The sequence below is a fragment of the Balearica regulorum genome, chromosome 21, assembly GCF_011004875.1.
Source record: "Balearica regulorum gibbericeps isolate bBalReg1 chromosome 21, bBalReg1.pri, whole genome shotgun sequence".
Lineage (NCBI taxonomy): Eukaryota > Metazoa > Chordata > Aves > Gruiformes > Gruidae > Balearica > Balearica regulorum.
Genome location: NC_046204.1, coordinates 9,046,570 through 9,057,706, shown reverse-complemented (window position 1 = coordinate 9,057,706; position 11,137 = coordinate 9,046,570). Strand labels below are relative to the sequence as shown.

General features: G+C 57.9%; 3 protein-coding genes across 4 annotated transcripts; all 3 read right to left on the bottom strand.

Moving 5' to 3' along the window:
• Window positions 1–857: 857 nt before the first annotated feature.
• Window positions 858–3,419, bottom strand: C1QB (complement C1q B chain). Of its 2 annotated transcripts, none has more exons than XM_010310734.2 (3): window positions 3,295–3,419; window positions 1,888–2,047; window positions 858–1,586 (listed from the first exon to the last, which is right to left on the bottom strand). In XM_010310734.2, exons 2-3 carry the CDS (start codon window positions 2,045–2,047, stop codon window positions 1,012–1,014), a joined length of 735 nt encoding a protein of 244 aa, XP_010309036.2. In that variant the 5' UTR covers window positions 3,295–3,419; the 3' UTR covers window positions 858–1,011. The 2 variants fall into 2 exon arrangements, with proteins under 2 accessions (XP_010309036.2, XP_075629116.1); XM_075773001.1 differs by having other exon boundaries at window positions 1,888–2,050; window positions 3,295–3,355.
• A 1,031-nt stretch (window positions 3,420–4,450) lies between these two features.
• On the bottom strand, window positions 4,451–6,667 carry C1QC (complement C1q C chain). The gene is made up of 3 exons (XM_010310735.2): window positions 6,531–6,667; window positions 5,680–5,869; window positions 4,451–5,451 (listed from the first exon to the last, which is right to left on the bottom strand). Exons 2-3 carry the CDS (start codon window positions 5,858–5,860, stop codon window positions 4,895–4,897), a joined length of 738 nt encoding a protein of 245 aa, XP_010309037.2. The 5' UTR covers window positions 5,861–5,869; window positions 6,531–6,667; the 3' UTR covers window positions 4,451–4,894.
• A 1,122-nt stretch (window positions 6,668–7,789) lies between these two features.
• Window positions 7,790–10,071, bottom strand: C1QA (complement C1q A chain). Its single transcript, XM_010310733.2, has 3 exons — window positions 9,954–10,071; window positions 8,931–9,102; window positions 7,790–8,793 (listed from the first exon to the last, which is right to left on the bottom strand). Exons 1-3 carry the CDS (start codon window positions 10,062–10,064, stop codon window positions 8,225–8,227), a joined length of 852 nt encoding a protein of 283 aa, XP_010309035.2. The 5' UTR covers window positions 10,065–10,071; the 3' UTR covers window positions 7,790–8,224.
• Window positions 10,072–11,137: the final 1,066 nt, after the last annotated feature.

Sequence of the window (11,137 nt, the reverse complement as noted above, 5' to 3'; positions counted from 1 at the left end):
CCCCCTCCCCCCAGACCCTTTATCATCTTCCCCTTCAGCCAGCCCCTTTCAAACCCCAAATCCCCACTAAAACTCTCCTACATCCTGAGCACCCCATGTACCTCCTCGCGGCTTCACACCCCACAGCCCTTGGTACCACCTGCCACGGCTGGGCTGGGGGCTGTAGGCAAACCCCCACCCAGGTACAATGCTGGATTGTTACCTGCTCTAGGGGCAGGGACATCCTTGGGGTCCTCAGCTCCTATTCATCTGTAGGTCCTTGGGTCCTTGCATCTCCAGGGGGGCTTGGCTGTGGTGTAGGACTCACATGTGTCCTCTGCTGAGGTTATGGGCTGCTCTGGACCCTGCCCAGCCAGACCAGGGGATAGCTGTGTGCCCCACACCTCTTCCATCATGGCGTCCCCACGGCTTCCCCACATACACCTGGCTCATCTTTTCACAAGCTTTGGCAAGCTTCTGTGGATATTACTGTCACCACCACTCCAAAAAAAAGTCTAAGAGAGGTTGGTGTCCCCAGATCTATCGGCCTCAAGACTCTCCAGGACAGCACCATCTCCAGCATCTCCCCATCTCCCACCAGTACCCAGTGGCCCAAATTTTCCCACTATATCATGTTTCTCACTCCCTGCTAGAGACCAGGCTTCATCTCTGTGTTTTTCTAACCCTGGGCTGGCACTTTCTCTAGGTGGCTCTGGAAGGAGATACTCAGCATGGTCTGCAGCAAAAACTGCATGCATTGTAGGGCTCTGCTCAGCAGTAATGAGGAGCTGATGAGCCCAGATTGCACCCAGGGGTGCGGGAGGCAATGCCCTGGGTATCTGAGCATTATTTGAGGGGAAGGAGGCAAATCCTAGGCAGGAAGGAACCAGCAGCACAAGGAGCTGTCATTTAATGCACAAGACTGGCAGCAACATGCTTAGAGCACCAAATCTGTAGCAAAGAGTCATTTCCAGGGGAGTCCTCAGCCCTGCAGGGGCAGCCAGTAGCAGGAGAAGGGCTGCAGAGAGACACCTAAGCCTCAGGGAAGATGAGGAAACCGGAGAAGATGCTGTCAGACCCTTCAATCCCCACCAGGGAGTTCTTCTCCGTTGGCTCCAGCCAGACGGACTCGTTCACTGCCATCTTGAGGACCACACCACCCGTGGTGACCTGGTAGGTGCCGTGCACATAGTCACAGAAGGTCACCATCTTCTCGCCCCTGCTGCCACCCCGGCCCTTTTTCACACTGAGGCAGAGGTTGCCCCTGGATGTGACGTGGTAGGTGAAGTAGTAGATGCCCGGGACCCGGCAGGTGAAGCGGCCGTACCGGTTCTCGTAGTGGCCCTTCTCGTTGGTGATGATGCGGTCGAAGCGGATGGGCAGGTCCCGGCGTGGGTAGGAGCTGACGGTCCTGGCGGCAGAGAAGGCGGACTTGAGGGTGGCCTTGTAGTCACCGGAGTCCCCCTGAGGACCAGGGGGTCCCATGGGACCTGGTAATCCCTTTGAGCCTGGGGGACCCCTTGGGCCGATCTTCCCGGGGTGCCCCGGCATTCCTGGCTCTCCCTTCTCCCCCATGTCTCCTTCGTGCTCCACCTGGCCAGGGGGACCTAGAAAGTAGGAGAAGGAGTCATTGCAGTTACAGCTGAGCCCCACAGGTCTGCAGGGGGGCACTGGGAAGGAAAGCACTGGTACCTGTGCTGGGGTGTGGGTCAGAGGAGACCCCTGCCCACCTGGCAGGCATGACACCCCTTGCTCTCATGCACCCTCCCTCCCCAGCTTCCTTGGGGTGTTCTGGTCTGTCCAACCTCTTCTGTCCACGAGCATCACCCCCACCTGGTAACACCCCAAAGGGACTGGTGGAAAATGGATTGCTTTCCCAGAATCATATGCCTGCAGCCTCCTCCTTACCTTGTTCACCCTTTGGGCCATTCTCCCCGTCTCTGCCATTGCTGCCAGGCTGTCCTGGTGACCCTGGGATGCCTGGGATGGTGCCATAGGTCCTGCAAAGCGTGGCACTTGCAAGCTGCCCTCCAGCCAGGCAGATCAGCATTGCCCACACGATCTGCATCTGCTGGAGCACAGAAGGATGTTGAGGGACTTGGGCAGTGGGAGGGATGGGGAGGGCACTCTGTGCAGCTCTGGAAGATGACGCCTAGAAACACTTCTGGGTAATACCATCAGTGAGGGAAAACATCCTGCTGCAAAGCCAAATCCACCTTCCTGATGGCCGTGGAGGGACCAGCCCCTTTGGGCATGGGAGAGCTTGCTAATCTCTTCTCACTCTTAAATTACTGGTTTACAAGTGCTCAGAGCTTCAGCTACATGAATGTTGGGGGACAGGTTAGCCTGTCCCAAAGGTCTGATATCCAGCCTGGCTGTACTGCTGCCACGGACATGTGCTGCTGGCCCCTGCTGTTCTGAGTCCCCACTGCGCCCTCGGAGGAGAAATTCTCCATCCCATCTTAGGACCACAACTGTAGAGTAAAATCCTTCCCCAGGCCAAAGAAGTTTCATCATCTGCAAGGGGATAGCTCTTGCTTTCCACCAGCATATCTGAGGGACAGCTTTTGTCCTTGCAGGTGGCAAAGAAATCCCCAAACTTGCCCTCCTAACTCCTGTGGCTTCTCGTTGTGTCCTGCCGCGTGCCTGCTTCATCCCAGGAGCATTTCTGTATCTGACCAGCCTTACTGGGACAGTCATATGGGCTTCCAGTCCCTGGGGTCCCATCTTCCTTCTGCCCTCCCTGCATCCCACGGCTCAGCTCGTTCCCCCACCTCCTGGTGTAGGTGCATGTGGGGTAAGCACTGGGCATTTGTGGGCTGTATCTGGACATCACATCACCCCAGCCACATTCTCTGGCCTCAGGTGGACTTTCCCAGCACTGAAACTCTGGTGTCAGCAGGAAAAGAGGCCGGTGAGCCGGATCCTTCAACTGCAGCATCTCTGATTCAGATGCGTCAGGTACAAGGACTGATCCACAGGCTCCCAGCCCAGGCCCAGGCAGATGACAAAAGCTTCTCCGGGCAGGAAAGCACCCCCAGGGCACCTGTCAGACTGACACTCAGTCCCTGTTCACCCCTCTGGGCCTTTGCCATCTCTCCTTTCCCTCCCCAGCCTCCCCTGGGGGGGCAGGAGGGGTCAGGGTCCCACCAGGGATCTCCACCACCCCCAGCCCAGCGGCCCCCTTTCTCTTCTGCCACAGTGAAGTGCCAGGGATGCAGGGGGTGACTGTGACCCTGGTGCTGCTGGGTTCCCCGTGTGCTCCTGCCTGCAGGGGACAGCTGGGTCTCAGCCTTGCCAATAGCTTGCTCTTACCTTGAACGTCTCGTTGCACGGACCAGGAGATGGAGCAGGACACACCAGCGTCCTGATTGGAAATGACCACGGGGGGAAGCAGAAGTTTGCTGCAAGGGCTGTTGTGAAAGGATCTAGGCCACATCCCTTTTTTATCTTTAGCTCCTGCCCTTTCCTCAGTAGCACTTCCACATCCACCATGAATGCTGTCTGCCAGGTCAGCAGGACATGCCGTCCCCAAACGGCACTCAGGGCCCCCTCAAGCATACAGCTCTGGCCCCGGGGAGCAGAGGGATGTCTGCTCTGCCCTGCAGGGACCCCGGGTCCTGCCCAGGTGTGCTTGCTATGGGAAATGCTGCTGTGGGCTCCAGACAAGTATGGGGTAACCCCTCAGGGCTGCAGAAATGTGCATGCACTTAGCTAGCATCCCTCAGGGTTCTCCGCACATACCCAGCTCTGCTGGGAGGTATTGGCAGGTCCAGAGGATGCTACAGGGTCTCAGCATCCATAACCTTGAATCTGTCCCCAGGATCTCCTAAATGTTGTGGGTGGGAAATGATTTCACTCTGCGATAAAAGCATTTCCAGTCCTGCTTTCTGCTGATGCCTTGTGGAGGTGAAGCACAGGATGTTCAGGGGAGATGACCTCTTTTTTCACTGTACAATGTAGAACCACTGGGTTTTGGTGGGCTCTGTAGCCTCCACAGCCATGAGCTCCTTTGGTCTGACTCTGGGAAGCCAGTGCTTTGCCTGCCTTGTCCCTGGTGAGGTGCGGATGTGCCAGACACCAGACGCATGGCTATGAGGTTTGCTGGGTGGTCGGTAGCCCTCTCCAACTAAATTCCATCCACTTGGAGAAGGGGAATATCAGGACCCCTGCTTGGAGGAGTCTTGGTCTCCCCTACAAGGTTGGACCCTTGTGCATGGGCACGGGAACTGTCCCCTTCCTGCAGTCAGTGCAGCTGGGGGTCCTGCCCCACCAAGCAAAGCCGGGGTTGTGAATGGTGTGTAATGCTCACTGATGCTGAGCACAGCCAAGCCAGCGAGGGCTCGGGGATGTTCTGATGCCATGCTGACACCCAGGTGGAGCCCACACATGCACACCACATCCATCCGGCTACATTTGGGCTCCACCTGCAGAAAGGCAAGTTGTAGAGGAAAAAACAAATGAGGCCATGCACAATGGGGAAGGTTTTATTGACACTTTCCACGGCTGGGTTATGGCAAAGGGGCTGCTGCAAGCCTGCTCCAGGACACCTGGCTGTCCCTGGTGCAACCCAGGTGGGAAGGGGAGAGATGCAGAGAGACCTCTGGCTCTGGCAGCACATAATGTGGGTCTATCAGGGTGAATGCACGTGGCAGTGCCAGCAGGACCCCAGGGGCTCGGCACCATCACTCTGGGCGCAGATGCATCCAGAAGTGCTTGTTCCCCCCATTCAGCAGCTGCCTGTGTGCGGACCGCAGGCCAGGGGGTTGTGTCTGGTGGTTGGGACTGACCCCCTTGCAGGGGCTTCCAATCCAGCAGAGAAACCTGGAGCATCAGCAACAGCCTGGCAGTGAGCAGCAGTGTTTGCAGAGCAGAGTGAAGAGGTCAGCGCGCTGGGGTGGGGTCTGGTGGTCCTCTAGTCCAGGAAGAGCAGGAAGCCTGAGAAGATGCTGTCGGAGTTGCCAATGCCCACCATGCCATTGTAGTCATTCACCGCCAGCCAGACCTGGTTCCCAGCACCCAGGCGGAGGAGGATCCCACCAGAGCTGACTTGCATGGCGTTGGTCTTGTGGTCACAGAAGCTGGCCATCTTGTTCCCGTCCTTGTACAGGATGATGCAGAGGTTGGCGGTCTGCGAGGTGTGGAAGATGAAGTAGTAGAGGCCGGGGAGCTTGCAGGTGAACTTGCCCGTGGTGGTGTTGTAGTCATGGTTGGTGTTGGTGATGACATGGTTGAACACCACAGGGACGTTCTTGAAGGGATACTCGCCCGTCTGCCTCGTCACTGAAAACGCTGACTGGTGTTTCTGCTTGTAGCTGCCTGGCATACCTGGCTCTCCAGCCGTGCCCATCATCCCAGGGTCTCCGGGGGGACCAGGGGGACCGATGGGGCCAGTCTTGCCTGGCAAGCCTGGGCTGCCCGGTTCCCCTTTCATGCCCTTAGGCCCTCGTGTTGCAGGAGTGGCCGGGATGCCTGTGGGGCGGTGGGGAGTGAAAGGGACTCAGCATCAACAGCAGGACATGGGGAGAGGCTCCTCCAGCCCCTTCCCTTGGGCAGAAAAGGGTTGTTGCCTCTCTCCAGCCTCCTTTCCTCCTGCCCTGTCCACAGAGGATGCTCTCCATGGCCTGCAAACCAAGGCAGACTGGCCACAGAGGACTCGATGGCCCCCCTTCAACATGGTTCCCCTCCCTGCTCACTCACCTGGCTCGCCTTTGGCTCCCTTCAGCCCATCCCGGCCATCCTTGCCTGGCACACCCGGCATGCCTGGCAGGCCTGGAACCCCATAGCAGCTTTTGGGGGCATCTCCAGTCACAGCAGACCCCTGAATCAGGAGTAGGAGGGCGAGGACCAGATGAAGCTGCTCCCAGAAGCTCTGCCCCATTTTGGTGCTCTGGAGCATGGAAAGGGAAAGAAAGTGCTGAGGTGAGGGGGCACGGCAGGGAGGCTTCCAGGCAATGGGGCAAAGGAGGTCCTGTGCTATGAGGCTGACTGCACCAGGAGCACCTGGCTGTGATGACTGTGCCCTCAGTATCCCCCACATATTAATTGCCAGGCAGAGGGGAGGTGGATATGTGGACCATGGGCAGCCCCTGATGGCACAAGGGAAGTTTGACTTTCTGTCTGGATTCAGCCATGCGGTCTTGCAGTACCCACGGCCATCCCCAAGCTCTCCCAGTCCAGTGTCCTGAACCCCCTGCAGACACATACGCTGCTGCAGACCTTTGCACCATGCTGCACTGACGCTGGAGCTCCCTGGACCCAGCTGATCCCACCCCTCCTCCAGCAGCAGACTGACTTTCCTGGCTCTGACCATCAGGATCAAGCCCCACACCAGGTGGGGATCTCCCAGGACAGTGCCTGGCCCAGAGGACTGGGTCTTCCCCCAGCATAGAGAAGCATGCATCCCCCACCCCATGACATATGTGCAGCTTGGCAGTGCCTCTGTCTCCTTCTCCTCCTCCTCTCACGTAGCCAAGTGCTGCGCCATGCTGCTGGATCCCTAGTCCCCATGCAGCCCACCTCAAAGACATGGACCCTGAAGCACCTCTTACCTCTGTTGAGGGGATCAGGGCACGGGACCCTGCGCTGCTGAGCCCTCAGGCTGCTGTTGGCACTGCCTGCCGGCACAGCCTGGTGCGGGTGACTCTCCGTGACACCCTCCCAGAGGAAGTCACAGAGTTAGGAAAGGGCCCTTGGGGACCCAGAACCCTCATCTGGCCCCCAGATGAGTTTCACATCCTCCTGCCTGTTTCCTCTGAGCAAGCACTTTCCTGGCTGTCCAGCGAGACCTGTACTTGGGCCACTGCAGCAGCAGGGGCTGAAAGGACAGAGGTGGGATAAGCCTCTGCCAAAGAGATGTGCCGCAAACCTTCCAACCACCATGGGAGCTAGCCCTCTGCAAATCACCTGCCTTTCTCTCATCCTTAACTCATTTCTGAGCAGAAAGGCAGGGAGTGGATGGGGAGCAGAGCTTCATGCCAGCTCCGTGGAGCCAAGTCATTTCCTGGTTCTGATGGGAGATGCTGCACCCCTAGGCAATGGGACTGGAGGACGTTTCTCCTTCAGGGTTTCTGACCTGCTGGCTGGCTGTCCTCTCTGCACCTGGCCCTGTGTTCCACCAGCTCTGCTGGGTGCTGGATTTGCTGGGGCCCCAGCATCCCTGGTTGGGGTGTTGCTCCTTGCAGGTGACCTGGCCTCCTCCTCACTGCTCCAGGAATGGAGACATTTGACTGCCCAACATGTGTGTAGCAGCTCCTCCGAGCAGCAGTCCCAGGATATGGCACCTATGTGGCTTCCGTGATGCTTTCTGGCTGCCTGACAGCTGCCCAGCCTGCCGTACTGCCCACTAGTCTCACCCCAAGCCAAAGAGAGTAGAGCATCGCCTCACAACTCCACCACCATCACCCCACAACCCCATCAGCCACCCTGATGTCCCTGTCGCTCCTTGCTGAAAGGCTGGAGAACCACAGCTGCCTTTCCTCTTCCTGGGAGAGTTTGGGCACCAACAGAGGACTGTGTGGGTGAGGTGCATGAGCCATCGCCTGTGTTTACCCTCACACAGGGCAGCTAGCTGGGACTCATCAGAGAAAGGACACACATAGGCTAGTCCCAGCAATTTCCCATTCCTCCCTGTAAGTGCCAGCTCTGCTTGTACACTCAGTTCCTTCCTGTCCTTCTGCCTTTGCAGTTGGGGTCTGTGCTTGGCCAGGGTCAAGCTGGGGTCACTTCTTTCCATGGGCAGCTTGGGAAGAGTCCCAGGACATTGATGGTTTGGGGAAGACATATGGATAGGAAAGAAAACCCAAGCGGCTGTTGTGGAAGAAGGGTTTATTTATACTGATGGGGAGGATGTGAGAGGCCAAAGTGGCCTGGCGCAAGACAGGCGTTTGCAATGGTTAGTGCAGCAGCAGCAGTGGCACGCAGTGATTTCCCACTCAGGAATAAAGACCAACAACTGGTGAACGGCCCCAGTGACAGCTGGTCCCCTCCAGTGTGGGGTCTGAGCACCCAGCAGCAGAAAGGGCTGCCGTGGCTGAGTCCTCTGCCTCCAGGACGGAGTGGGCAGGCTCAGCACCTGGCCACTGTGTGACAGTGGTGGAAGTGCAGGATCCAGCTGGTGGCTCAGTTTGGGGCTGTCCCAGTTTGATGCAATATAAGGCCACCCCATGCATTCGCAGGGTGAAAACACATGCAGAGACGCACACTGCAATGCTCTGGTGCTAAGCAGGTCTGGACTGGTGGTCCATCAGCCCGTTTGTGGGAAGAGCATGAAGCCACTGAAGATGCTGTCTGCCTCTGAGCCGCTGTAAATCGAGCTGCCCCTGGCAGGGTCGGTGCTCACAGACACCCGGTCGCCCATGGCCAGGCTGAGCACGCTGCTGCCCGAGTTCATCTGCAGGATGTTGCGGCTGTTGTAGTCGCAGAAGCTGACCACGCGCTCCCCGTTCTTGGTGATGCTCAGGCAGAGGTCCCCGCTGGAGACCACCTGGTAGGCAAAGTAGTAGAGCCCAGGGACGAGGCAGGTGAACTCCCCAGTCTGGGGGCTGTAGGAGCTCTCCTGGTTGGTGATGATGTTGTCAAACACCACTGTCCTGCCCCTGGACGGTGGGGACCTCCGTGAGGCAGAGAAGGCAGGACGCGGCTGCTCCAGGATATTGCCGGCTTTCCCCTTGTTCCCCTTTGGCCCCGGCAGGCCTGAGAACCCAGGGGGGCCACGCAGACCATGGTAGCCCTGGTTCCCTGGGATGCCGGGAGGCCCCGGCTCACCTGCATCCCCTTTGAGTCCCTGGATGCCCGTCCTCTGTGTTGATTTCCCTGGAGAGAGGTGGTGGTGAGGAGCAGTTCATGCGCATCTGGCATCTCCCAACCTGTTCCCACAGCCCGTGATTCTCCTGCCAAGAGGCTTGAGGCTCTCAGGCCACCCGCACTGTGCATCCCCAGCTCCCCCTTACCTGGCTCTCCCACGTCACCCTTCTGCCCTGGTCTCCCGTCAAGGCCAGGGATTCCCGGGAAGCCATCCCTGCCATCTGGTGCCCGACACACGCCATCCTCAGGCAGGACCGTGCCCAGCATTGCTGCCAGGGTGCTGGTCACCAGCCAAAGCCCGATTTGCATCCTGCCTCCCTGCAAGCACAGGGGCCGGGGAATTGGGGATGGAGGCAAGCACACAGCAAACACACAGATGTACCTTGGACATAGACACACAAGCATTAACATGTGCTCTTGTCCAGACCTATGGATATGTGCAATGCAGGCACAGCTGTGTGCTCAGACATGCGTGCATGCACAGATCTACCACGCCACCCATGTGTTGTCCAATACAGGTAGCCAGACACCATGTGCAATGGTGAAAATAAAATAACTTCATGGAAGGATATTGCGACTGTTTCATTGCATGATCTGAAATCATCGATGTTACTGAAGATCTGACATGTGCCCATGGCAGAGCTGTGGGGTTGGAGAGCCCAGGACGTGGAGCACGGCATAAACCCCGTGGTGCATGTCCTGGGGATGGGTGGCTGCACATCAGATGTGTGCAGGGGATGCTTCTTCCAGTGTTGGGGGAGCAAGCACTGATGTACGGGGCAGTGGTCCCGTGGGACGGAGAGCATAAGTGAGAAAGGGGTGCAAAGAGACACAACAGAGGAGGGATAAACAGTAAAGGGATAAACGGGCAAGAAGGATTGAGATCCGCAACACACAGAGCTGGGAGAGAGGAGGGATGTCCTGACACACAGACCTACCTCAGAACCTGAGGTACTCAGCCCAGGACAAACCTGCAGAGCCCAGAGTGTCCATATGGAGCAAGGACAGATTCCTGCAGCCCCCTCCCCTGCCCTGCATCATCTTCTCCCCCTTTTCCTACTTTAAACCCTTGTGGAGGGGGGAAGTGAAGAAAGGAGGGGGACAGGGAGCAAGGACCGGAGAGTGGTGGCAGAGGAGGCATGTGTCCCCAGCTGTTTGGGGTGACTTACCTCCTTGCTGGGGGTGAAGACAGACCAGTCTGAGCAGCAGTTCTGTTTGCTGGAAGCTCTTCCCTGGGAGCAGGGAGGAAGAGGAGCAGGGTGGGGGGGATGTACTTGCATGCATGATGGTTTGCTTGGTTGGGGAAGAGAAGTGCCAAGTTTCGCTTTCTCTGCAAGACAGAGAAACTTGTTCCCCTTTCTGCACTCAACCCTGGCTGTGCTGGTCACAGCCAGGGAACAGCTTGGTCAGCAAAAGTGCAGGATCGCAGGGTTCCCAGCCTGGCCCAGCAGCACGGTCCCCACAGCAGGGACGGGTGGTGACTGGGCACAAAGCCACACAGAGGTGGAGGGTGCTCAAAGGCGTGCCACAGCTCTGTCACTGCAGGAGGGGACAGGCGATGTAAGCCCTAGGTGACTTACATCCAAGGGATGCTCGGTGAGGCCCAGGGATCGCTCTTGATGGCTCCTGGTCTGGGCGATGGGCAGAGCGTGGTTGTCACTGGTACCCAGCCTTGTCATGGCTGCTGCTGGGGACTGACCTCCCCCCAAGATGCCCACATTGGCACCACACCCTGATGGAGCAGGGCTCCAGAAAAGAGATTGTCAGTGCATGTGAAGTTCAGCAAGGCCTAAACATCCTTGATGAGACATCTCCTGCCCTCTCTTCAGTGGTTTGGGGACCTTGTCTCTGCAGTAGAGCAGGAGGAGATGGGGGTCTCCGGCACCCAGGTTGCTCCCAGTCCCCTTTGAGTGGCTGTGCCTTGCACCAACCAGACCTGAGCAACCCCAAGAGCTATACGTGCCCTGACTCAGACCTGCAAAATTAAAAAGCCAATGCCTCACACCACCCAGCCCAGGGAGGGTGCCCAGGGATGTGCATTCAGCTCTGCCACAAAGGAGCCTCAAAATGCCACCGGTACCCAAGCCCCACTGCAGCAGGGAGCAGAGGGATGAGACGTGCCACAATGACCCCAGCAGGTGAACATCCTTGGGACACTGGGGACCATCCAGGTCACCCCGTGGTCAGCTAGGAGGGGTTTCTGGTCCATGCCCACCTGGAGTCTCCTTTCAGGAGTCCTGTGGCAGCTGCACCGACCTTCATGAGAAAGCAGCGTTGGTGTCCCCAAAGCAAACACAGCAGCAGCTCAAGCTCAGGGAAGGATGTTCAAGGAAAGATGACAATGTGCAGGCCT